General features: G+C 33.6%; 1 protein-coding gene and 1 long non-coding RNA gene across 2 annotated transcripts in view; one reads left to right on the top strand and one right to left on the bottom strand.

The window, feature by feature from the left end:
- LOC146998823 (uncharacterized) overlaps positions 1-26,693 on the top strand; it is a 182,473-nt gene that overhangs the window by 12,707 nt on the left and 143,073 nt on the right. The window lies entirely within an intron of this gene.
- Positions 18,730-26,693, bottom strand: part of LOC146998822 (uncharacterized) — a 276,872-nt gene continuing 268,908 nt past the window's right edge. Inside the window, exon 3 of the mRNA XM_085812274.1 lies at positions 18,730-18,894. Coding sequence (XP_085668400.1) covers positions 18,730-18,894 — 165 coding nt within the window. The remainder of the gene's footprint in view (positions 18,895-26,693) is intronic.

Genomic DNA, 26,693 nt, shown 5'->3' with positions numbered 1-26,693 from the left:
GTTGGTGTTAATTGTTTTTTATTTTCATTTTTTACTCAGAATTGCAGAATTCCAGGTCTTTAAATTTCTAAAAGATAAGCAACAAAGCATAGTATTTAAGAAAAATTTTTATTATTTGCACTTCAAATGCCGCATATGTCAACTAAGTTTAAAGTTGTATATTTTAATACAGAATTAAAAAGAATTAACACCAACGTGCTGCTAATTTGTGTGTGTCCAGTGAATTAGAGGAAAGACCATTCTTAATGCCCATCAACCATGATTTACCAACAATGCGAGAAACAGGCCATCTTTGGAAATCAGAATTTATTTTAGCAACATAAACGTTATTTATACTAGATTTGCATTTGCTGTCATGTAAGTTTTTGATGGGCTTCTGAAACAAAAGAAAATATTTGTTGGTGGTATGATGAAATAAAATATTTGATACTAATACTCTCCGACTGTCATCTAAAATCACACAATCGTTTCCTTTGTTGAAACAATTTATTGTGAATAGGTTTTCTTTTCCTTTTTTATTTGGACATCTGCAGCTTCATTTAGAGTATGCCCTTCCTCGATGAACTAATGTTCAGTTGTAGTGGGTTCCTGGGCATAGCCTTATCCCAGTGTAGTAAGTTAATACTTTTACGAATGTTAAAGAAATAATGTTGCTGAAGTTCGTAAAAATAAAAATTCGAAGAGCAGTTATGGCAGTGAAATGAAATGAAAGCAATTGTGACATTATAATCAGTAGTAATGGCAGAGTTTGCAGCAAATATAAGATGATGAGTTTTGAAGTTAAAACCTAGAGCTAGTTGGAGTGTGAGCAGCAGAGGCAATCGGGGGCGGAGAGAGAAGAAAAAGCCCTTTTCTTCTTTTTTCTTCCCCCTCTCCTCGAGTATTCAAGGCTGAATGGTTCAGTAGTCAGGTGGTAGGCGGGAGCTTGTTGAACTTCTGTTGGCTGGCAGAGGAGTAATCCTATTGGGTGAAGTGTGATTTACAGTGTGCTACGGGGAAGGCCTAGGCTGTTTTCAATCCATACTCCTTTAGAAGGGTACAAAGACACACATCATTTCCAGGTTCCTGGGTTGTACCTTATCCTGTGTATAGCACGTGAAATACACTGGTGTGCAAAAATTAAGGACGAAGTCGAAAAATTAGCATATCAGCTGAACGAAGAGGCAGAGCGGACAGAAAGACCAATCCCGAGATTAAGTAAGGTGATCTACGGTAGCACTTGCGCAGATATGCAGGTAGACATAATGGGGGAGTGTCTGAGTTGTATAAAGCATGTTCTCGGTGAAAGATCAGTATTTCTGGCAAAGAGATTGCACACCGTATAGCAGTTAAAATCACACTGAGTTGCTGCCTCGGCGAGAAATGGCGAATAATCAATCTGTTAGATGACATCTGGATGCTTTTACCCGAGGTCATTGGGAAGTTGGAGGAAGGCCGCCGTGTGACAAGTGTGGCTGCAGAGATCGGAATTGCTCACAGCATCGTTTCACGACTTTGGAGACAATTTAAAACTACAGGAACAGCTATCCGGGGGTTTAGTAGTGGTCGTTCACGAGGAACCACACCTGCAGATGACCGGTATATTGCCTTACAGGCCAGAAGAAACAGGCGGCAGACAGCGGGAGAAATCGCTAGACACACGACGCAGGCGACTGGACGACAGATATCGCGTTTTACCGTGGCCAGAAGACTGCAGGGTGGTGGTCTGTTTGCACGATGCCCTGTACGGTGTGTACCTCTAACGCCTGCCCATCGGAGAAGGCGTTCTCTGTGGTGCCGGGAACACCGGAATTGGAGAGACAATGAATGGGGACGAGTACTCTTTACAGATGAGAGCAGATTCAGTCTGAGTAGCGATTCTCGTCGCATACTCATCTGGAGAGAGCGGGGAAGCCGCAATAATCGATCGAACATCATTGAAAGGGACAGGTATGGAGGTGGCGGTGTTAACTTCCGAAGGTTTAGCAAGACGGATGTTGTCTGTTTTTGGTTATGAAAAGTATAAATTGTTAGTGTAACTAACTGTGCGTTCTGTGTCTGGGTGTGAGATGTTAATGTAAAACTGAGTAGCGTAGTGATCAGCTAGTGACTCAGCTTTCTCAGTTTCTGTGTATGTGATCCCAGAGGGGCCATTAAGGGGCAGAATATTTGTGTAGCATCTATTATATCTAGAAGCAGCTTTCCATATACATGATCATCAGTAGAGAGTGATTCTAAATATCTAGACCATTTGTTTTGTGCGTGTACTGACTTCCTGATTCAGCCGATTTAAAATTCTCTTAACTTCTGGGCATCTGGTCCTCTGCCATATTTTTCTAGCTCTCTTTCTGTTAGCTAAAAGTTCTCTAATAGCAGGATCTCTGGCCCTACCAGTCAACGGGACCGCCTTGCTATTTTTCAGAGCACGGTTAAGTGTGCTAGTAAAATCTTCGATAACTGCGTCTAACTCGTCTTCACTGTGTATCGCGGGTAACGGGTACTGAGTGTTGTTTAGAGCTACCCAGTTCATAATAAAGGCTCTTTTGTGTGATGTACTATAGCTACTGATATTCACCTCCATTAAAACAGGGTTATAATCAGAGAATAGTTCACGTAATCTTTCTATCCTTGATGGTTGATAAATATTTTTTAGCAGGAAAAATTCAATAATGCTTGCAGATCTATAGCATGTTGGGTAGGAGGGAGCTACAACAGTAAAGTTGGCCGTTGAGGCAAATTGATTAACAATGTGACCATTTGAATTATCATTTCTGCAGTTCCGATTTTTGTGGTGTGAGTTAAAGTCTCTACCTATGATAATTTTATTGTTTAGTTTGGATATAGCCATTAAATCGGCGAAAAATCCTTCTGTGGTTTACGGTTGAGTAACTAGATCGAGACGAACGTGATTGGTTGTAGAGTGTGTGGTATGATTATGATAGCTACCGCCTTCATGGCCGAAAGCTGTTGAACTGTGATTACAAAGTGAGAGATGGAGCGCTTAAGGATCCTCGTTAAGCGCTCCATCTCTCACTTATTTCAATTTTTTCCACCAGCATTTTTTGTGATTGGTTGAAATTCTTTCTTGTCTTCAATCCATACTAATTTAAAGGGATGGCTGAGTGAATGAGGGGCTAGAGGACATGATGGACAAATTAAATTAAGCCTGCTTCAATATTAATTAGTGATGCGATAGGAATAAAAATTTTAATTTTCCCAATTTTTGGTGCTAAGCTAGGCAATTAGGTATATTACAATAATTAGTTAAAGAATAATTAATTAGTTTTTTGGGTCTTTTTTAAACTGGTGTAAAGGCCCTTATTTTCGTGAGCCCGTCGTAATCGCAAAAATCAAAGCTTTGCGAAATACTTTTTTTCCCCCCCAACTTTACTTAAGTACTTTTAAAATTTTTCAACTTTCTGTTCTGTTCATATAAAATTCGTGAAATTTTCAACTCGCGAAATCACCGATATATTCATTTTTGTGAAAATTACGGCCTGCAAAAATAAGGGCCTTTACAGTAATTAAACGTTTATCAAAAACCTTTATTGTATGTCTCTGAGGATGGTTTTAGGCCTTTTCCTGTGTTCTTCGGATTTGATATGATTTAAAATTGGTATTGTGGACTTGTTTGCCCTGGTTATATCATTGTAGAATTTTTGACTGGAGGAACAACTTTTGGTTGTGGTGGTGTAGGTAAATTTTGACTTGAAGTGCTTCGTTGATTTACAGTGTTAACTGCATTCTGGACATAATTAGTATCGTTTTCAGGGTCCAGAGGACGAAATATATTTTTCATGGCAATGAAATTTGATGCATCTCTAAGAATTACAGTTTTTTAAAATCTGTTTTACACGGGAACCGATTGTCCGATTTTGATGCGGTTTCCTGCATTCAATAGCAATTTCATGCTCCACAAATTTTATATCTGCATCTCAAATAGGATGCAAGTTGTAGGAAAATGCTTTTGAAAGCAGCAAGCCGCATCAAAATCACACGACTCGAAAGTTAATGATCCATTTTGATGCGTTTTGCTGCTTTCAACTGCAAATGCATGCCCCATCATTTTGATATAAGTTTTATGTCTGTATCTCAATTAGGGCGTAATTTCGCCGGGTTGTCTGTCTATACCAGGGTTTCTTAAACTGGAGTCGCTGGACTTGCAGCAGGGGGTTGCCTAGAATTTTAGCAGTTTTGATATTTCTTTAATTTATTATAATACTTTTACAATTACCAAATATTTTTACATAATACAATACATCTTAAAATAGATATGGCAATACAGACAAAGAAAAAAAAAATGAATCCGTTTCGACGCCTTCATTTTATAATAGAAACGTTCATTTTTCTTGCTTTGCACGTGACGCTGTCATTTCATCTGTTACTTATTTAAAATGTTCACATTGTTCTATGTCTTAAAATTAGAAATTAAATGTAGTGACCTAAAACTGCAAGTGTACAAAAGAAAAAATTGACAGTTTCACTCACGCATGTGTCGGATTTGCGCAGTACTTATTGGGTTCCACAGAATTTTTGTAAATACAGTCAAAAGTAGTTAATCCGGACTCATCGGGACTTTGGCGATTCCGGATTATAGATCATCAGTTTAAATCTGGTAAGATGGCATGAAGAAATTATACAATTAAAAATATGAAACCGTTATTTATGAAATAAAGAACAATTATGATCTAAAGGGTATCAAAATTTACAAAAAAAAGCTTAATATTTATTTGTTTACTTTATTAAACATTTCTTTCAACAAGCACATGCGTAAAGCATACATTAAGCATAGTCGAAATTAGAAAATTGCAACCAGAAAACTATTTGATGTGTACTTGTGGTATTTATAATGACAAGGAATTTGATTTAAATCATATCAAAGACGGAATACATCGAGATGAAATACTACATTTAGTAAGGAATTATAAGCCGAATAAAATAAAAACATTTGCCCTGAAGATAAGGATAGTGCTGACAAATCAACTTCCAGTTCATTGCGCGCTGCGATGTCCCCCCTGCAGAGCAGCATGAAATTGATAAACAGATTTCGGAATGGTTAAGAAACAAAGGATATGCCTTTTTCCATTTTTTGCAGCAATTCCACTTTTTGTTTAATGGACTTCGAAACATACTTTTGCTTTGTAGATCCTGTACATATTAGTAAATATATATCGGAAATTCTGTTTGACATAATCGAAAGTTCAAGCTTACTTTTATAAAATTGCTCTAACAGTCTGCAAAAAATAATAAGCCTGATCCAATTCGAAGATTAAGGAACAACGCAATCTGCAACATTAACTGAATTAGATAATTTTAGCTCAGCTTATACCGTCTGTTATACGTTAAACGCGCATGCGTAAACGTATTATGCGCATGTGCACAGGCAAAGTCACAGCCGTAAAGGTCTTATGAGCACACGTAAACGCGACGTATGCGCAGAAAGTTTGTAGCTTTGAGGTCCGGATTATAGATCATTCCGGAGTATGGGTGTCTGAATTAATGACTTTTTGACTGTATTATGGCGTCCTGGGAATCGCAAAAAATTCTCAGTGGTAATAAGGTATTGCAACTGAAAAATATACTATACGTATGTATGCCTTATAGGCTTACCATCCTCGTGGTTAGAATTAGCGTTTGAATTATCCGAGATTTCATGTTGTTTTCTTTTTATATTTAACTTAAAATTATCATTAAAAGCATTAGCAAGGCTATCTAAGGGTTTTTTTAGCATACTGAGATATTTAAAAACACACTTACCCTTAAGGGGCTCCAGTACTTTCAATGTATCACAGTTTGCTTTTGCCGTAAGAGGTGTATGCTGGTCCATGTCCGATGCGACTCTTACAGCATCCAATTGTTGCTTGAGGAGACGAGTATTCTCAATCTTAGCTTCTAAGGGGATGATTTGAGTATGGAACGAGTTAAGAGAAGATTAAGAGACATATCCTAAAATAATATGTCCAATTGTATCAAAATATTAGCAGTTTACAGCTATAAGGTGAATTATTCAGTATAATGATTTTTTAATGTTGACACTGATGGCAAATTGCTGCTAGAAATTCTGTGGTTTAGAGATATATAATCGTCCAGAATATAATATTTCATCACAATTATTCTTTTTCAAAGTAAAAAAATAAAATTTACAATAAAGCTTAGAACTAACATGAAAACTAATAGATAGTTCTTGTAACTATGCAATACATCTGGATTTATATCATAAAAATATTTTTCAATAAATAATAGATCAATAAATAAGTATCTTAATATTTTATTCATACTTACAAGCCAGATGATGGGTAACAGGTATAAGAACACACCTCTATTTTCCATGCAATGCAGAAAAATACATAGTAGCTTCATCTGCCAAACGGTCTAGTACATTTATGCAGCATTGTTGTCTAACAAGACTCCAGGTAACTCGAGAATCATGGGAATATTCCAAGTAAACACCACTTTCCCATTGAAATTTTTAAATTTCAGTCACTTAAATCTAATATCCATACATAATTTACATAATCTTACCACATAAAAGATTAATCATTATTATAATTAAAAGATTTACTTCAAAAGATATTTTACAAATAGATATTTTAGATAGGAGAAAAACATATTTATTATATATGCCTTGTACAATGACTAGAACTTTAAGCACTTAAGTGTAACTAAGCAGATGGAACAAATAAATATAATACTGGTTTTTGAGTAAATGGAATCTAATTTCAAATTTTTAAACAAAGTAAGGGGGGGTATCAAAGTATCAATATACGACAATTCCAATAATGAGTATAAGGATGGTACCTTACTCTAGATATAATATTACATGAATAATTAATTTTTATTAATCATGTATAAATATTCCTTTCTTTAGTTTTGTTAGTCAAAACATACTTTTATTTTTAATTATTAACTGTAGAATGTTTGTCATTTCACAGCAAAATGCATTGTGAAGGAAATACATAAAGTCCATGCGGTGACCAGACAAAAGGACGAAAGTGCACACGACAAAAGCCCACAAAAATGACCCCACTGGGATAATTGCCCACGCGACTAATACCCACACCGATGAAAGCGCACATTGATGAAAGCCCACACAGATAAAAGCCCACATAGATAGAAGGGCACGCTGATAAAAGTCCACACTAACAAAAACCCACACCGATATATACGTCATGAATAGAGATAAAATAAAAAATAAATGAATAAGAAATAATTGAACAATAAATTTAAGTAGCGGAACACATTTCATTTTCGTCTCCGGCTGAATTAAATTCGTATATATATATATATAGTACAGAGAGTCAATCAAAATAATATAATTAAAAACATATACATGTATGTATCTTTGTTTTTATATTTACGCAAGAAATGGAAGTGCCTTTGTATAAGTGTGACAAAGGGAGGTGAAAGGGAATACTGGCCACACAGCTTATTTTAATTCTACAAAATTATAAGGAGTATAATATGTATGTAAATTTTCATCATATACAGAGAATAATTTATGAATAATTTAACACTACAGAAAATTTTGCATTATATGAATTTAATATGGAGAATTAAAGCCGAACTTTCATTTTAACGAAAAAAAATAAAAGTACAGTATTCTATTATGATTAAGCGCAAACACCGTTTTAATGGTGAATAAAAAGCATGGTTTCAAATAATCCAGTTAAATTTTGACAACTTGGATTTTACATAAATTAATTTCATTCCCACTTGAAATTTAATTTTTTTAATCATAATAATTACTCGTAAAATTTTTCAGGAAGTCATAGTTATTTTGGATTTCCTGAAAATGTGTGCTGGTTTTAAGTGGGCATTCGTCTTGTGGGCTTTTGTCATGTAGTTTTCTAACTGGCCGCTGGCTATTCAGGCAGGAAACCATTGCCTTCCTTTTCTTTTGCCCCCAGCTGTGTGAAAAAGCAGTTAAAGAGAGGAGAGCCTTGCTTAATTGCTTTATTCCCTATGGAACCTGGGGCGCCAAAGAAGGCCTCAGAAGGGAGGGTGTGGCAGGAGAACAATTAAAGAGGATTTTAAATGTTTTTTGTTAGTTACCTACTAGAAAATAACATTATCTGAAATTCCCCTTGTAACTGAAGTTAACCCCTTTCTTACATTTCTTTAGTATAGTTCTTGAATAACCTTTTGTCTAAGGATTTAGTTAGAATTTCAATTATTTTAAAAATTTCAATAATTGGAAAATGAAAGGAATTAAATATTTTTTAACCATTTTTAAAGGGATAATTCACTGTTTTTGCAGTAAAACTGCAGAGTGGAAAAATATGCTAGTTCCTGATTTGATAGTGTCTCTAACAACTTTTTGATGAACTAATTAAACATGCTTGTTATATCAAAGCCATTGTTTAAAAGTAAAACTACTGAACTATTTCTAAAAACATTAAATTATTACATATATTAAAATTTACGTACAAGTAATATTTTTCATTTTAACTTTCATATGGTTGAAAACGCAACCATGTGAAAGTTAAAATGAAAAATATGAAACCGTAATAAAAGTTAAACTATTCGAATAATTTTAATAACACAGGTTTCTGAACTTAGCAACAAGAGGATTTAAGAACCATGAGCCCAGCGTTGTAAGAAAAGTAATCTTGCACATTAAAAATAATTTTTATTTCAATAAAAATATTATATTACTCGATTAACTGTAAACGCTTAAAAAACAGTTCATTTCAATTTACCGTAATTATTTATATACAAAAACTTTGATTGAAGCAAATTTAAACAGCATTTAGAAACTGAAAATTCACTGGAACATTTCTTTTGTGGGTTTTATGCTGTTATTATGTGTTGAATATTATTTCGCCTAGATTAAGAAAAAGAAACTCATAACATGTAAAAATTTATTAGGTAGAAAAACTATCAAATTAAGGTCATTTTCTTCTCCTCGAAGTGCATTGATTTCCTTATACGAATTTCATATTCTGACAGCACAGAAATAGTGGCCACATATCTTGTAGGAGGTATTTCTTAAAAGCCTCATGTGTTGACGATCAAGTAGAAAAAAAATGTTTTGTTATGGAGTTACGTTTTGAATAACTTTTTTCTTCTATTGAATGAGTTCAAAGTTTCTAATATCTTGTTTTCTAGCATGAAATGTTTCACCAGTTTTTAAGGTTCTTTTCTAAGAATAATTCTAATTCATTAAGCAGAAGTTAGTAAGAACAAGTAAGGTGTACTTCAAATTTGATCTCTTAGGTTTATTAGGTCTGGCTACCAAATAACTGTTTTTGAATTCAACATCAAATTTTAAACATATATTTTTTTTTAAATTTGTGTCTTTTATTTTCAAAAAACATGCACGTAATCCGAAGTTTCTGTGACAAAAGTTAGTATAAGAAAAGTGGGACAAATTAAATTATCTGTATATTTAGTCACTATTAAAAACGAATTCTGGCTAGACTATGGGTCCTCAATCAGGAGGAATAGCCCTAAGGGGAATTTCAAAGTTTCAGAGAGTAATTTAGTCCACCTTTTCTTTACGTATTAAGTATTTAGATTTAGTTTATGAATACAAAAAAGAACATTTATTCAAATTTTGGTATTTACCAACATGTTTGATACTTGTTTAATTTACTTAAAAAATAATCCGTATTTAAACAAACACATATCTACTTTTCAAGTTTTGGGAAGGAGAGGTTGAATGATCATTTAGCAATGGTGGAAAGGGTATATGGGGAAAAAGCTGGTGAGAATCACTGGTCTAGACTGAGCCAACTTGATTTAAATTTAGAATTTTATACTCTATATAGAATTTTATACGAATCTTTAGTTCTTACTGTAGAGTCATTAGGTTTTATATATATATATATATAATGTTGTATGATCTTAAATCCATTTAGTGCGAATACAAGTTATTATTACTTGCGCAATTGCTGCAAAGTTAGTTAATAATAATTTATTTCCTAAACAGTATTGATTAATTGATTATATTATCTCCCGAGTTTAATTAAAGTAGAATTATTTTAAAAGTGTGAATCTATACTGTATATAGGTATACAAAGATACACATACATATACATGTATGTGTATCTTTGTTTTTATATTTACGCAAGAAATGGAAGTGCCTTTGTATCAGTGTGACAAAGGGAGGTGAAAGGGAATACTGGCCACACTGCTTATTTTAATTCTAAAAACTGGTAAGTTATAACTGGTAAGTTACTGGTTAATACTGGTAAGTTATATTTTGAAAGATGTTTTGAAGTAATTTGAAAGCAAAATGTTAATAATGTTTTAACGGGGACTGGAGTTAAATCATCACGAAGAATAAAATTTCAATTGTAAAAGGAAAATTAAAACATGTAATCATTGTCATTGATCGAAAATTAGTTGACTTTTCAAGGGAATCAAACCAACTCCCGTTCAATGAACAATAATTGATAAAAATACGTAAATACGAAAGTGTTTCGTCTGGTGTCCGCCGACAACATCGCGGAGGAAAACGTCGCGGAGAAAACAACGCAAGGCGAAAACGTCGTGCTACAAAACATCGTGGGAGAACACATCGCAAAGAGAAAAACATCGCAGTTCTAAAACATCGTGGTGCAAAATATCGTCGTCGAAAATAAAGCGGTTCAAAAACTTCGCAATTTAAAAACATAGTCGTCGAAAATATCGTGATAAAAAATAAAGTATCTACAAATCATCGCATGACGATAACATCGCAGACATGCTTTTTTCAGACATGCTTTAATAACTGTAAATGGATATTCCCATAATGATTCGTGAGCGCAAGAGGGTAAGAAGGATAATTTTTACTTTCATATTTTTTATTAATACATTTTTGCTGAGAAAATAAAAAGGAAACTTAAGTATAGAAAATTAATGCAACTTATAGCACTTAATAGAATTTTAAATCGACATAGTTAACTAACAAAGACCATAATAAATTATTTTTAATAAAGATTTTACAGGTAATTTTTCATAAAAAGTATAATCTATTAAGTTGCATTTAATTTTCTATGCTTAAGTTTCCTTCTTATTTTTTCAGCAAAAATTTATTAGTTAATAAAAAAATGTGAAAGTAAAAATTATCCTTCCTTACATCACTTGCGCTCACAAATCATTATGGGAATATCCATTTACAGTTATTAAAGCCTGAAAAAAGCATGTCTGCGATGTTATCGTCATGCGATGATTAATAGATACTTTATTTCTTACCACGATATTTTCGACGGCGATATTTTTAAACTGCGAAGTTTTTGAACCGCTTTATTTTCGACGACGATGTTTTGTACCACGATGTTTTAGAACTGCGATGTTTTCTCCCACGATGTTTTCGCCTTGCGTTGTTTTCTCCGCGATGTTTTCGTCCGCGATGTTTTTGCCGCGATGTTTTCGGCTGTAACCGTTTCGTCTTTACTCGAGTTATAAGTTAAAGCCAAACCGGCAATTCTAGTCAGGCCAAATATTTCCGCGAATAGAAGGAATTATGAACCAATGCTGATATTGAAAGAACTTATTCTTATGAAGCATTTTAGTCAATTCAATTTGGAGTAAAAATCAATTACTGTAGAGAAATCCTATTTAACTCGAGTAATCGTCCCCGACACTTTGATGTTTATGCATTTGAGTACTATATTATTTGTAGAAATTAAACATTGGAAATTGTCATTATGAAATCGAATTCAAAGTAAAGTTGAAATAAACATAGAAGATTATAAAAAAAGATAAATAATGCAAAATTTGTAAAAACAAATCAAAGACAATATAAAAATAATATAAAAAATAATATAGAAAATAATATAAATAAGATCAGTGAATGTACATGAAGATATAAAGGCCAGAAAAGGTATTAAGTAACTGTCTATTAGCTCTTGGACAGTGAAAATGCTTTTTTCCTTTCTTAAATTCTTAATCATTGCGACACGACAATTAGCCAGAAATTAATTAATTTCCATTCACTAGTATTTTCAAAAAAATCTTAACAGATGGTGTCTCTCAGATAAGAACTCCACAAAATACATCCCTCAAGAATTCCAAGTCCCACCCACTACCATAAATTGCTTCAAGTTTTACCGACTGATATTATTCAAAGCCCCTACTGCCGTTAAGAATTTTCGGACACCCTACACTTCTGAGTCAGACACGAAGAGAACACTTTGCCAACTCCCCCACTAGAAAGAATGTAAGTTACTTAATACCTTTTCTGGCCTTTATATCTTCCTGTACATTCACTGTTCTTATTATATATTATTTTCTATATTATTTTTTATATTATTTTTATATTGTCTTTGATTTGTTTTTACAAATTTTGCATTATTTATCTTTTTTTATAATCTTCTATGTTTATTTCAACTTTACTTTGAATTCGATTTCATAATGACAATTTCCAATGTTTAATTTCTACAAATAATATGGTACTCAAATGCATAAACATGAAAGTGTCGGGGACGATTACTCGAGTTAAATAGGATTTCTCTACAGTAATTGATTTTTACTCCAAATTGAATTGACTAAAATGCTTCATAAGAATAAGTTCTTTGAATATCAGCATTGGTTCATAATTCCTTCTATTCGCGGAAATATTTGGCCTGACTAGAATTGCCGGTTTGCCTTTAACTTATAACTCGAGTAAAGACGAAACACTTTCGTATTTACGTATTTTTATCAATTATTGTTCATTGAACGGGAGTTGGTTTGTTCCCCTTGAAAAGTCAACTAATTTCCGATCAATGACAATGATTACATGTTTTAATTTTTCCTTTTACAATTGAAATTTTATTCTTCATGATGATTTAACTCCAGTCCCCGTTAAAACATTATTAACATTTTGCTTTCAAATTACTTCAAAACATCTTTCAAAATTACACGCTTTTAAAATAATTCTACTTTAATTAAACTTAGGAGATAATATAATCAATTAATCAATACTGTTTAGGAAATAAATTATTATATATATATATATATATATATATATATGCGGGAGAAAGGAAAAATAAGCAATGCCCTCTTCGAGACTCGAGCCTGGATCTTTCGAATACGAGCCAATTGTACTAACCGTTACACCATGAAGGCATTCTAGAAGGAGGGAGAAAATACCTTATATTAATATCAAGTGTCATACATTACAAGTTTAAAAAATTGTATTTGAACTCGAGTGGATAAACTTGAGTATTTTATGAACGATTGGAAATTCGAACAAGATATAGGCAGAGTGTGAGCTAATAGTAGAATTTTAATAAAGGCAATTTTACAGGAAATTAAAGTATTTCAAAATATTTAACCTCATTTTACACTTTTAAAATATATTAAAAGTATTTTAATTGAAATTAATATATTTATATTCAAAATTCTTGGAAAGAAGATTTGGCTTGTCATCCCAATCGTTTTTCTATTTATTATTCTTAATATTATTACGTTAAAAGCCTTTTTGAAAACAGTGATTTTTTAATATGATAGCTTTATAATTCGTGATGACGAAATTTCTTAAAAGGAATTAAAACAAAATGTTGAATTATACTCCATCCGTCCCAAATTAGTTGTTACGTTTAGGTCGAAAATTTTGTCCCAAATTAGTTGCTACATTTCAAGTCGGTGGAGTTATAAGTAACTTTCTAAGCAGTTTAGTAAATTGACATCCGTAAAATTATATTAACAGTTACAGCAGTTTAAAATCAGATACATCCCATCTACATTAAACATCTAAAAGTTGTTATAAACATAAAAAGCATTTATTATTGGAAACTTTAAATCATATGTTTCAAGTAAACCTTCAGCAAGGGAAAATCTTCAGCAGAGGGAAAAGAAAAAAACACAAGTAGTGTCTTTGTGTGTATGTATGTTTTACGAAAACGAGTACAAACGTTTTCGCTGGGTAAACATTGTTTGGTTCTTTCCACAAACAATCCGATACGGGCTAGTGTATCCGATTGTTTCGAGAAGAGCTGTTGAGTTGGCCCTGAAAAGGCAAAGACGTCTGTGTATATTCTTTGGAAAATTGTCGTAGCATTGAAAATTTTTTAAACGTTAGCGATGGAAAAATAGACGGGAAAATCGCATGTGCAAGAATTCTAGCTTCCCTCTTGGATGAAAGTTATAGAACCGCCTCACATACATACTGACGTTTCGAGATGTAGACAGGAGTGCTGTAATGCCACACTTTATATAAACACCGCTTCGCCTCAAGAGACAACGCAATTTGATTAAAAAAAGAGAAGATACGGCCACGTAATATTAAAATCGTAACACTAGCTGAATTGTTCTAACGTAAAAGTGTACGAGAAATCTGGTGAGTAATAAACAAGTAGTAATGTTTTGTAGAGACTACTAGTTTCGTTAACATAATAATAAATCTAGGATGCCTGTTATGAATCGATCACCCTCTCAAGCGCAACCCTGGTTGGCATTGTGCCAAAACACATAGACTCGTCCAAAAGGGGTGGTATTACTTGCTGCGACGTGAAAGGTCTTCTCATCTCCGGAAAAGCTATGCTGGAGGGAAAGAAAGTCCCCATCCTTTCACCCTATTTTGAGAATAATTCGGTCCGAAATGCGCATGCGTGTTTGCGATCATGGTCGCGGATGAGTCGGTCATGCTATATCACAGTTCTTTGTGTTGCCCTCTGCAGCTTAAGCGATGGTGTAAAATTGAAATTACAAACGATAACCGCTTCGCCGACACAGCGTAATGCAAAGTTATGTTCGGGCTGGTAACCCAACATAGCGGAGAGGCGTGGCTTATAGGATGATTATGCTTGGTGGAAGTAAACACAGGAATTTAATTGTAGTTTAAATAACAAGCTTGAAAGATGGTACGAGACAACTGACGAATGTTCGAATTCCGATAATGAAAGTAAACATGCTTTAATTCCGAGTTTTATAAGTAGTGCGAAAAATTGAGAACTAAATGCGAGATAAATGTGATAGATGAAAACTACCAGTTTAAAAGGCAGGTGGTTGATATTTGGAAACCCGTCAGGATACATAATCTAGAGTAGACACTCCCATATGATAGTCAAACATTAAGGCATTAAGCTATACATTGAGGCAAAATTTTAATTATTAATTACAAGTGAAAATTAAGTATTTGTAATAAAATATCAAACGAGAGCATGTTAATGTAAATCCGGGCATAGAATCATAGGTTTAATAATTGAGAATTTCTTTTAAAGGAATGCCATTGATGTAGAGTTGGCTTCGATCGCATCGATTCGATTTATTGCATCATCACGTAGTTTTGATAAACGTTAAGTTGGAGTAGAAGAATTAAACCACCGTGAAATTAAAAAGAACAGTAACTGATTTTCTGTTTGTGAAATCCGATAGGAAAGAATGCAAATAAATGTTAATCTTCAGTGAAGTGTAGGCGTCAGACAAGTGTTTTAGCCTTTTACATAATAAAAACGTTCCAATAAAACCGTTGAAAAAAGAATGCAGAAAATTAAAAACTTGCATTGTCGACTGGTAAATAAAGTTATTCATTCATGATACTGCTTAATATGAGAAATGAACACAAGTTTAAACTGACATGCAAACATTTTAACAATATCTGCTTCACAGCCTAAGCGATAAAATGAATTTAATAACTATTAATCACCCCCTGTGACAGCATATAATTGAAAAATCTCCTCTCTCCACAAACACTTTCATGCGTATGAGTTTTCCTATATTTTAGAAATTAATTTTATCAGATTAGTGGGAAAAGGTTTATTAGTGGTTTGTGACTCAGGACAGTTTAAAGGATTACTTGTATTCTTACACTGTTTAAAACATTCTGCTTTGTACATAGTCCTACACTTTACAAATTCTACTCTGTACAAATTGGATATATTACACACAATATTTGCCTTTGTTAATAAAATAATTTTATCTTTTCAAATATGTAGTAGTGCACAATATGGGACATCAAACTGAACTCTGACCATCATTAGTGCACACCTGCTTCCTGTTCAAAGTATATGAAATGCAGATATGAAATGTTCTCAGTGATAAATAAACTCACAATTAGGGTTAATTCCCTAGAGAACTCGAGCTTAAATAAGCCTGAAAATTAACCCTCGGGCCGACGCTATTGAACACTTTAGCCACGTTTATCATGACTAAGACAACACATTGTTTATTATTAAAGGCACCTCTAATAAATTCTGTCAGACGCACCAACTGCTTCGTCACAGAGATTTTTTCTAAAGCCAAATTGCTGTGCGGGAAATCTGTCAAAAAAGGATGTATTCTGGCATGGATAACCTTTTCAAAATTTTGCTCGCATCGAAAAGAGGGCTGATAGTACTCAGTTTTTGTGAGGTCTTTGTGAGTGTTAGGCATCTTTTAACAGATTACGCAACGAGTGATGGTGTAGCACCGGGGTGCCTGGGTCTTAGACCCTATCCACAAATGAAAATATGCCACTTCGGGTACAATACAAAGTTACAACTTATAGTATTATATAAATATGCCCAGGATATCTTAAGGGTTTTTTTTCAAATAATTATTTATAATGGCCTTAATAAATGACTTGATGAATATTTGTAACACGCATACATGATTCGGTGATGAAAATGCTGTCCAGAAAAGCTGCAAACTCCGTCGAGCCATTGGGAACAATAATAAATGAACACATGAAAATTGTCAAGCAAACATTTGGTAAATACAAGACCCAGTCAGCATTATTAAAAATGTGATCATAATCATAGAATAAATTAAGTAAGGAGCTCAAGTTAAAAGTAAACAGTTACATACAATACAAAATCATACTATATATAAGGTAGCCATGGTGCAGTTAAGCTTAATCAAGAGTGTAACTAAGAACGGCCATAGGACTTTTGATATTACATTGATCATTTGCGTCGTAATCATAAATTTTAATTGCAGTGTTGTTAATAAACTCTATGTCTTTATAGAATTTCTTAGCAAGGCGATAGTAAAAGGTTAAAATGTGGTCAATTTTCAGTTCAGCATGCAAATCTGTAAATCCGAAGCTACCATAAAACATTACTAATTTGTCTCAAAACCCCGTTTTGTGCAGTTTTCAATTTCTTCCTTAAGGATCAACTAGAATAAGCCCAAACAGAGCAAGCATAAGGCAATATTGGACGTAGAAGGGACTTGTTAAATGAGTAACTTGTTGTCTATAGAAAGAATGCTATTTCACGCTGTTAACCCGCGAAGACGCGCGCTGCTTTTAGCTACGCGAGGACGCGCGTCGGGCTCCGTAGGTCCGAAACGTTATTTCTTAACGAAATAAAAATAAAATTGTTTGTGTAATCGAAGAAAAAAATTAAATAATAAAAAGTATATAAAATATAAAAATATACTTTGAATTTAATAATTCTAAAAAAATTGTATTTTAATACACTTTTAAGATTGAAATTATTTATCATTAACAGAAAAAATCAGACTGATTTCTTTTTGTGAGCAAACGAAATTTAATACTAATTTATGTAATATTAAATTTTTACAGAAATATTTTCAAAAAAAAACTTACATTTCACATTTTTTTTGCAAAAAATCGCGCTGTGTTTACCGCAAACATTTTTCTCTCACTTAGCGCAGCAAATTTGTGGTTTTCGGTCCTTTACGCTATTACATATATGGCATCTTTCCCTAGAACACTCCTGTTTTTTTGGCGAGTGTCCTTCCCAATTTTCCCTATATCTGCAATTTCATTTTTCACTCAATTCGCGTGGAAATTTTGCTGCGAGCTTCTTTCTTGAATGTGATCCTTGAAAAGTTCTAATGCAAATTCTTTGATAAATAAACTTCGTTTTCTATATTGCACTACTGGCGTCCTCGAAGATAACAATAATATTCTAGTATTCATAGCTGCAATGTTGAACATACTAAAGAATACTGCCATTGGTCATCTGTTGCTAATTCTAGCAGTACTATAAATGGTTACTACATCTATAGCACCCTTTGTTAAATCATTAAAAGTCATAATTTCTGTTTTTTTTATTTGCTTCTCCAGTCGAAACATCGATGGCTCTGTCATTATGCATGGTGGACAATAGAACAACGCATTTATTTTTGTTTGGTGTGTAGGAAACTAATGTCATATTTCTTTGAAATCCAAATAATGATGATCAAACTTCTCTTTTTCTGCCACAAGTAAAATATATTGGCAGTTCTTTTTTATTTTTTCTGATAGTTCCCACGAGCGTAATTTTCTTTTCAAGGTGATTCTTTACCAAGGTATAACTGGTAAACCAGTTGTACACGGTAAGGTTGCGCCCTGGATTCAAAATAGGCTCTCTAAACCTCTTGACTACTTTATCAAGACCATTTTCTGAGCTGCACGACCGTTTGGGTTGTGTTCCTGCATGAATTTCAAGATTTGAAGTACAAAATGTCCTTGCATCAAAAACAGCAAAAACTTTAATTCCATATTTTGCAGGTTTACTTGGAATGTATTGAAGAAAGGAGCATCTTCTTATAAAAGGTCCTAATTTTTCGTCAGTTGTGATGTATTCGCCAGCATTTTTAACGAACTTTTCAAAATCATTTCTTACCGGAGCCAGTTTATCCATTTCTCTTCTAGAAGGACGATCTCTTAGGTCATCAAATCCCAAACATCTCATTAGGATTAAAAAACGTTTATGAGACACTGTTCGATGAAAAATGTCAAGCCCTGTCCCGTCAGTCGCCCAAACTTCGCAACATTTACGTGAGAAGCCTTCTATTTTAAAACAAAATTCTCCAAAACAAAGAAGACAGATAAATGATCTGATTTCTGTAATATTCTTGTGTCGAGCAGCTCTCTACCTTTCAAATTTGATGGCTATCTTTGACAAGATATCAATTCACGGAAACAGAAATGCTGAATTCATTACTAGATTCATCGCTTGAATCTAATGTCTCTTCAGAATTCGATTGGTGATCACTAAACTGTTCTTCATCAATTATTTCATCGTCTTCTTCATTAACTGAATTTTCATCAGTCAACATTTCGGCTAATAGTTTCTGTAATCTTTTCATTTCATCGTCATAAATCAAATAGCGTGACATTTTTGCAACTGCCTGACATCTTTCACATTTTTAAATGACAATGCTAGCGAGGGTCTCGGGCCTGGGAAGCCCGGCTACTCAGTTTCTGAGAAAAGATGGAGGGATAAATTCCGGAAATGATTGTGAATGACATGTACCTGACCTTAAACTCAGCTACTAAGAAGTTCGATAAATTTCACCAAAGGGTGAAATTTTTGTATTATGTTTTTGTAACGACCGGGCCTGGTCGGACTTGCCTGTACCAGGGAATTGACACTCCGTAGAAATGTAGGTTTTTATTGAACTTCTCCTTTTTTGTTAACAGGATTGCCTGAGTCTTTTCCACATTAACCTTAATTTTCCATCTGATGAGTCAAGTCTCTAATGCATGTATGTGGTTTTGTAGCTGTTGTATAGCCGGCCTTGTGTAAGGATCACAGTGTCATCAGCATACATTGCGAGTTTTGTGTTGTTCAGAGTGGGTATGTCATTCACGTATATATTAAAAAGTATAGGTCCGCGAAGACTTCCCTGGGGGACGCCTGCAAGGAAAAGTTTAGGTGTAGAGAGAATTCCTGTGACACGAAAGACAAAGTGTCTACCTGTCATGCAGCATTTAATTATGTGTTTAATGTACTCTTGGAGCCCCGAAATGTGTAAATTGTAAATAAGAGCACCCAGCCAAACACGATCGAAAGTCTTAGCTTTGTCGAGAAAAAAGCCTCTTGTGACGTTATTACGTTGCAAGCCTTTACTGATTAATTCTAAATCTCTATACAGCTCTACACAGTAAAAGAGTCACAGAAAAACGGCTCAGAGTAAGTTTGTAATCACGTAAGTCAGGCACAGTCTTCTCATTTTCACTTCGATTAAGGATTCTGTACATACTAGCATAAGAAATATATTAGTTCATGCAGTTTTATACGTCGATATTTATAGATAATTGTTTTGGCTATGTTTATTATAATCTTGTTCACCGTAACGGCTGGAGTGCCTAAACCATCATGCTGTGTAAACAAAACTGAAATCTTCATCTCTGAATACTGTTCCACTAGTGTTTAAACCACTGAAATGATGATTATGGTAGAACATCTTTGGTAAAAATTTACTCTACGGTAACCCTTGGCAAATCGTTTCTTATTTTATATCAAGATCGTCACCTGGAAGAATCGGCACAAATTTCAAGATTGCCGTTACACAAAACCAAAATAAGAAGTCAAAGACATACACAAACTTGGTGTCCATGTACACATCGACCTATTTTAACTTAAAAAAAAAAAAAACAGAAAACTGCACAAACTAGGTATTGTGCACTGCCTTAACTTTGCACATGTACACATTGATCTATTTTCACTTTAAGAAAACCAGAAAGTTAAAAATATCATGTTTACAAGAAAATATTTGCCACTGTCTTAACACACAGAGACAACCAAAAATACAAAAACAGAGAGGAATAAGTTACCAAAAATACATATTTTCTAACATAAAAATATTAAACAACAAAAAGAAAAATTAACACACAGAGACGAATAAATAAATGAAGCGTCATTTTTTTAACATACCTTTTTTTTCACATGCATACGTTTAGGCTTTCCACCACCATTTCCTCCATCCTCCAGATAAGCAATTCAATTAAATTCATCGTCTGTTATTCACCTCAGACATACTCAAACGATGGTACCCACACCAAAATAATAGCAAGTTCAAAATACAAGACCATACCACTTACGTGCAACCAAACATAGCAATTAAAAAGAATGGTAAGAACCAAAAACACGGGTCCGTACAAAAGGGTTACTATTACAAAATGTAGCCCAAAACTAAATTTATCACAACACGTTGGCAATATTTCCAGAAATAACCCCTTTATATTGACAAAAACTTATTTTTTTCAAAGGCTATTTTCGCCAACATTATCAACATTACAATAACGGAAAAACTTATTTGTCGCAATGGGCTTCCAGATTTCACGAACAACCAATACCACTTGGCGATTTTTTCAGACAAAAAACAAGGTGTACCATACAGTAAAGATTAGCCGCATCTTGATTTACTACTGCTACAACATAAAATATACGTCTTTCGTAGATTTCTGCAGTTAAACTCAAAAGTTTAAAATTGCATTTTGCTTATCATGACCAGATTTTATTTTCTGCACGTAGTTAACAATTACTTATGTGTTGTCAGATAAATGTTACCAGATACAGTTAATTATTTTTTACTATCTCATGAGACAAGTTTTTTTGCTCCTGCAAGACAGCTTTACTTTGTGTTGCAAAATAAATTCCTTTTCACTCTTTTTAGACTTGCCTACACATTAAATTTTATGATTAGGTAAGATGTGATTATCATAATTTTGTTTCTCTCCTTATTTTGGCAACTTTATATGTTGATTCGTTATTTAGGTTACCTACCAGTGGCTGACTGATACAACTGCTCATATGGTTCAGCTGGTAGGTTGAGTTTAATTTCTGACATAAAAAATTTAAAAGGCATACCCCATGTTTATTTTACTATAATCGAATAGTCAAATTGAAGAAATAAATGAGCCTAAATAGATTGTAATATCAATGAACATTTTTAATGACAGAGATTAACTTAAACATAGTTGCATACAGCAGAGAAAAAAGGGCGAAGAAGTAAGAATGGTATACATATACATACATACGTAATAAACAGTTACGTCATCATACACCGCGCGGATAAACGCGAACGGCGCATGCGTCAGGAGAAGCTCTCTTAAGCTAAACGTCGTATTATAATTTATGATACAACACAAATAATGGCTACTCTGTTTATAGGTACTATATGTTAAAATATTTTAAAAGCTTCCTTTAATTTGCATTCTAATAGTGATTTGTTTAAATTTAATTATGAATTATATTCACATGTAGTAATTGCATTTTATTTATTTTTGGCAATGGCTAAGCTCCAGTTTAACTCCAGTATTTAGAGTTTTTATATACAGATGAATACATATTCCTCTTTTACATGGATCTAAGATTATTTTTCAGGAATTTAAGGAAAATGTGATAAATTGGATTTATAAAAACTATTTTGAATTTTGAAAAGTGTTTTTCCTCTGTTAACCATAATATAGTGCCATAAATTTCTGAATGTGTTTAGTTTTCATCCAAATAAATAGGTTTACAAAAATTTGTCATATTAATAGTTATTGCAGGATTTAGCATTATTATAAATATTTATTATAACAGATTTAGCTGAACTACATGTTTAGTCTCTCTGCAGATGAAGTCAAAAGTAAGTGGTTAGATATTTTTCTGTATTCCCCATTACGTAATTTTATCTGGTAAATTACCATTACTTATATACTAAAGGTGAAAGAATAAGCTTTCCTTGAAAATACAAAAATTTTTAGACATTTAAAAAAATTGGTATACTTAAAAAAAATCTCAAGCTGCCACATATGCGAAACTGAAAATGTTATATATAAAATATTTCAGAAATATAAATATTTTCACTGTTTGTTAACTATAATTCACTGAATTTGTTATATATAATCACAGATTAAGGTAGCAGTGCTTTTTCTCACTGCGATTTCTCATGTATTTTGATTCATAAATACATAAATATGTTGTATAAATATTTTCAACATTTCTGATTTTTCGATAGTAACCATAGGAGAAGGATTTGAGACTATCTGTGTAAAGTAATTAGGTTTTAGATCATCACTACACCTTCATATACTTTCACTGGAAGTTTTCTCTGTATATATACTGGGATGTGACACTAAGCAGTTGACAGTATGTATTTAAGAGGTCAAAGGTATATTGTAATTAGTATTTAAAATCCTGATAACATCCCATACACTGTCGGTGGAACCTAGATAGGATGTCCAAAGGATATACTGGGATGTGACATTAAGCACTCGGGAAGATGAGTTTAGGAGGAAATTGGGATATTGTGGGATGTCCTGAGGATGTAGTAAGTAGGACTTTAAATCCTACCAACATCCCATACGCTGTTGATGGGACATAGATAGGATGATTTTTGGATAAAATGGGTTGTGTTTAGGAGGTGAGTGGGATGTCCTGAGGATGTAATAAGTAAGAGTTCATATCCTAATAACATGCCGTACGCTGTCGATGGGACTTAGTTAGGATGTCCTGAGGATATACTGGGATGTGACACTAAGAACTCTGGAGGAGGTGTTTAGGAGGTTCGAGAGATATTCCGCGATGTCCTGAGGATGTGCGCATACCCCGCGAGCAACATCTTCGGGATATCCCAGGCATGTTTTTGTGCTATGTGGGTTATTTGTTTTTTCATCAAACTTGTTTTCTGATTCCAGTTACATAGCTTTTAAGGCCAGAAATTCGTCAACAAGTTAAAGTAAATTTGAATGATAGACGTTAGATGCAGTTTTCACAAATAGTTTAGCTTTCTAACAAGGTTTACTCATCTCAAGCGAACATAGTTTGCAGATTAGGTTACCGTGCTGTTTGAGCTGTGACAGATTAACAAATAGAATATGGTCTTTGTGCTGAAAATACAGCAAAGTCTAATAGATCGATACCATGAACTATTAGACCAAAACTCTGTTAAAAATTAATGTTTCATTCTGCTCAAAAACACTAATCTTAAAAGCTATTGGTCTGAACCTAGAGGCCATCCAAGTAATCTTAGAGAGCCAGCAAATGCATTTTTCTTCAGTTATTTAGCATTATTATGATACTATTTATCATGTCAAGGATTTGTAAGAACAAAATCGTGAAAATCATGAGGATTTTCATGATTTTGAATTCAAATTTATATTATTTCGATTCTCACCAAAACCGGAACTGAAAATTGTGATATTAAACAAATTCAGAAATTTGAAGTTATTCATTTGATTATTTATGACTTGGCATTAAAATCGTTATAGACTATTTGGTTTTCATAATTATTTTTTACTTTCACTGCTGCTTGTATACTCATGTTTAAAGAATCAGGGAACTTCCCGAATTAATACAATATACACATCGACTACAGACACCTTGATATATAAAAAACTAAATTTAAGGAAAAAATATCTAGTAACAAAGCGCAGATCAGTGTTTTCACACACGCGTTTTGATACCCAATTGAGACACTTAAACTATACCTGGCTAGTAGAGAAAAATAATATAAAACTGTTAAAATTAAGACTTGGATGTTGAATAAATCTCACAAATACTTCGTTTCTGTTTTTGAACAAATGCATGGTATTCTCGTTCATTACTGTCGAGGAATATTATCATTTGTCTCCGACAGCTCTTAAAAAAATCTGTCATAACACTTTACTAAAACAAATGCATGCAACTTATACGGATTCGAGTATTAAATATTTAGGAAAATTAGTTCTTCAAATTTCACATTTCTTTATGCAATACATGTGACATGGAAACAGGTTTCGATACGATATTGCTATGGATTTTTAAAAGTTTATTTGAAATTATTATGAGAAAAGTTATTACCAATTTCTTACTCAGTGGTTTTTTCGTACATTCTTGAGGTACATACATTATTAAAATTGCGAACTACAACACAATATTTAAGAAGAACTAACACGGCATTTTATGACGCCGCTAAGGAGTGCCAACATATGGACATTTTCAACCTATTTCACTATGAAATTTTACACGAGGACAGGCACCTCCGTCCATATGCCGCTTTTCTACTCAGTGGAAACCAGGATTTTCCAACATAATTTGTGTTTTTAAGTATGTAGTACTCTGAAAAACTTATTTGACTTGTAAATAATGATGTTTAGAAATCTTAGCCGGATGATCATGTGACACACACAGCCATGCCCACAAGATATTACTTATATTTTTCCTGTATATACTATTTTACTTTTTGGAATCGTATTTTATTTTCTGCATTTATGACTGCAACACACACCTTTTATGAACTGATTTAGTACTATTTTATGTATAACTATTGTAAAACTTCAGATTTACAGCGCTACGATGCCTGGATACCTCATCGCCAACCAGATGTCTTATCGCTCATCACGTGACATTGGTCTCACCCCCTGCATCTGCTATCCTGTCTCCACGAGAACTACGTTCGGCATTTCCTTACCTGCAGCGCTCCTAGAAGCACCAAAGTTCGATAGCCGGAACACAACCTGCGATTTCGCAGGTTAATCGCGGCAAATAAGCGAGTTGGAGTTGGAGACTGCAACACATAACAATAAATAAACATTTTGTTTTAAATGAAACTGCTTTGTCTTTTTAAGGCAGAGCGGTGGCTTATGAATAAATTCTATTTTTGTATTAATTTGTATGCTAGGTTCTGTCCCTAAATTATTTCTACAGTTTTATGCCCATCACAAAAGATAATAAAAATGTAAAGCTTATGTTTGATTTGCAGCGTGTTGAAGATTTTAATATTTTTTGATTAAAAATTTGATTTATGCCTTCAAAAGCTGAATTATGTTTAGTTGAGGACCGCTTTTTATGTAGCCCTTTAAGACGGTCAGAGCATACGCTTGGTTTCAAGATTTCTTTCACGTGCGCGTTCGAAGTTTCATGCCGCATTTCGCTATATAGCTCCCCACCGTTCCCTGGGTATTTATGCCTGTTGCGATCCTTGCTGTTTTGTATTTTTTGAGTGATCGTTTTGCTGTGTTTAATTGCTGCGATATTTTTGGATTACTATGAATATTATTTCGGCCATAGATATTGAATTTTCCCGCTGGGACATTCTTCGAATTTTACGAGCTAAAATGGCACCAGACCTAGTTCGTAAGCCGATACCTCGTGCTCTTCGTATAAAGATACTATGTCCCTGGATGTGTAATCTTCTACTAATTTTTTTCGTGTGACACTTCAGACATTTTGACTATTTCCGAATAATAAGATGTTCGACCATAATTATTTGGATAAATTATTATCTCTGGATGTTTCAAAATGTGATACTTCGCGCTGTGCACGTGTTGACTTGCTCATCGAAAATTTGAAACGTATCGGTATTGAAGCATACGCTTTCGCTCTTAAGGATAATATCGGTTCTCTGTTGCATTACTATAATTTACCTCAATCCAATGACCTTCAGGCGTGTGAGCAACAATTTCGTTGTGATAATTTCAAGAAAATTAACAAATGTGAAGACTGTTCTACTTCGATAATGGGTAAATTCGATTTCTTTTGCCAAGCAGAGAACGCGTATCATCAACGGGCAGTATCAAAGGAGTTCCTTGCAGTATGACCCTCGACATAACAGCCAATTTCACCATCACAGGGGAAAATTTAACTCAAAAATTTAGAGATAACCTCATTTAGACGCCATCCCGTGTTACACTTCAGATTCTGTATGGTGACAAAATATCATCTCTGAAAGATGCTAACTTTTTGCAAGGGTCCTCCCTAACTGCGCAGTGACATATTTATTCGCGATTACCAAACCAATTTTAGTTCGAATATCAGATATACAATTTACGAAATACTCGAATATAACTGACAAATGCCCTTCAGAATCACTTTCATTCAAAAATGTTTTCTTATATTACCGAAATTAATTTTATGCTTAGCTTTATGAGAAAACATTTACTATTTGTTTGAAACAATTGACACTTTAAATGATTAATCGTATTCTTGCAATGTTTACAAATCCTGTTTTTACATACTGGATATGTAACATACAATAATTTATTTTTGTTAACCCATTAACCGCTGGTGTTGCGTTCACGCAACGGTCAAAATAAATGCGTATATAAATATAACTACCTAAAATATTTTATACCAGCAGATGATTTTGTGTAGGGAATATTATGAAGATTATATCTGTAA

The sequence above is a fragment of the Stegodyphus dumicola genome, chromosome 2 (assembly GCF_044657685.1).
Source record: "Stegodyphus dumicola isolate Sdum_Otavi_A_Nest chromosome 2, ASM4465768v1".
In the NCBI taxonomy this organism is placed as follows: domain Eukaryota; kingdom Metazoa; phylum Arthropoda; class Arachnida; order Araneae; family Eresidae; genus Stegodyphus; species Stegodyphus dumicola.
The sequence above is the reverse complement of the archived record's forward strand: the minus strand, read 5'-3'. Positions and strand labels throughout refer to the sequence as shown.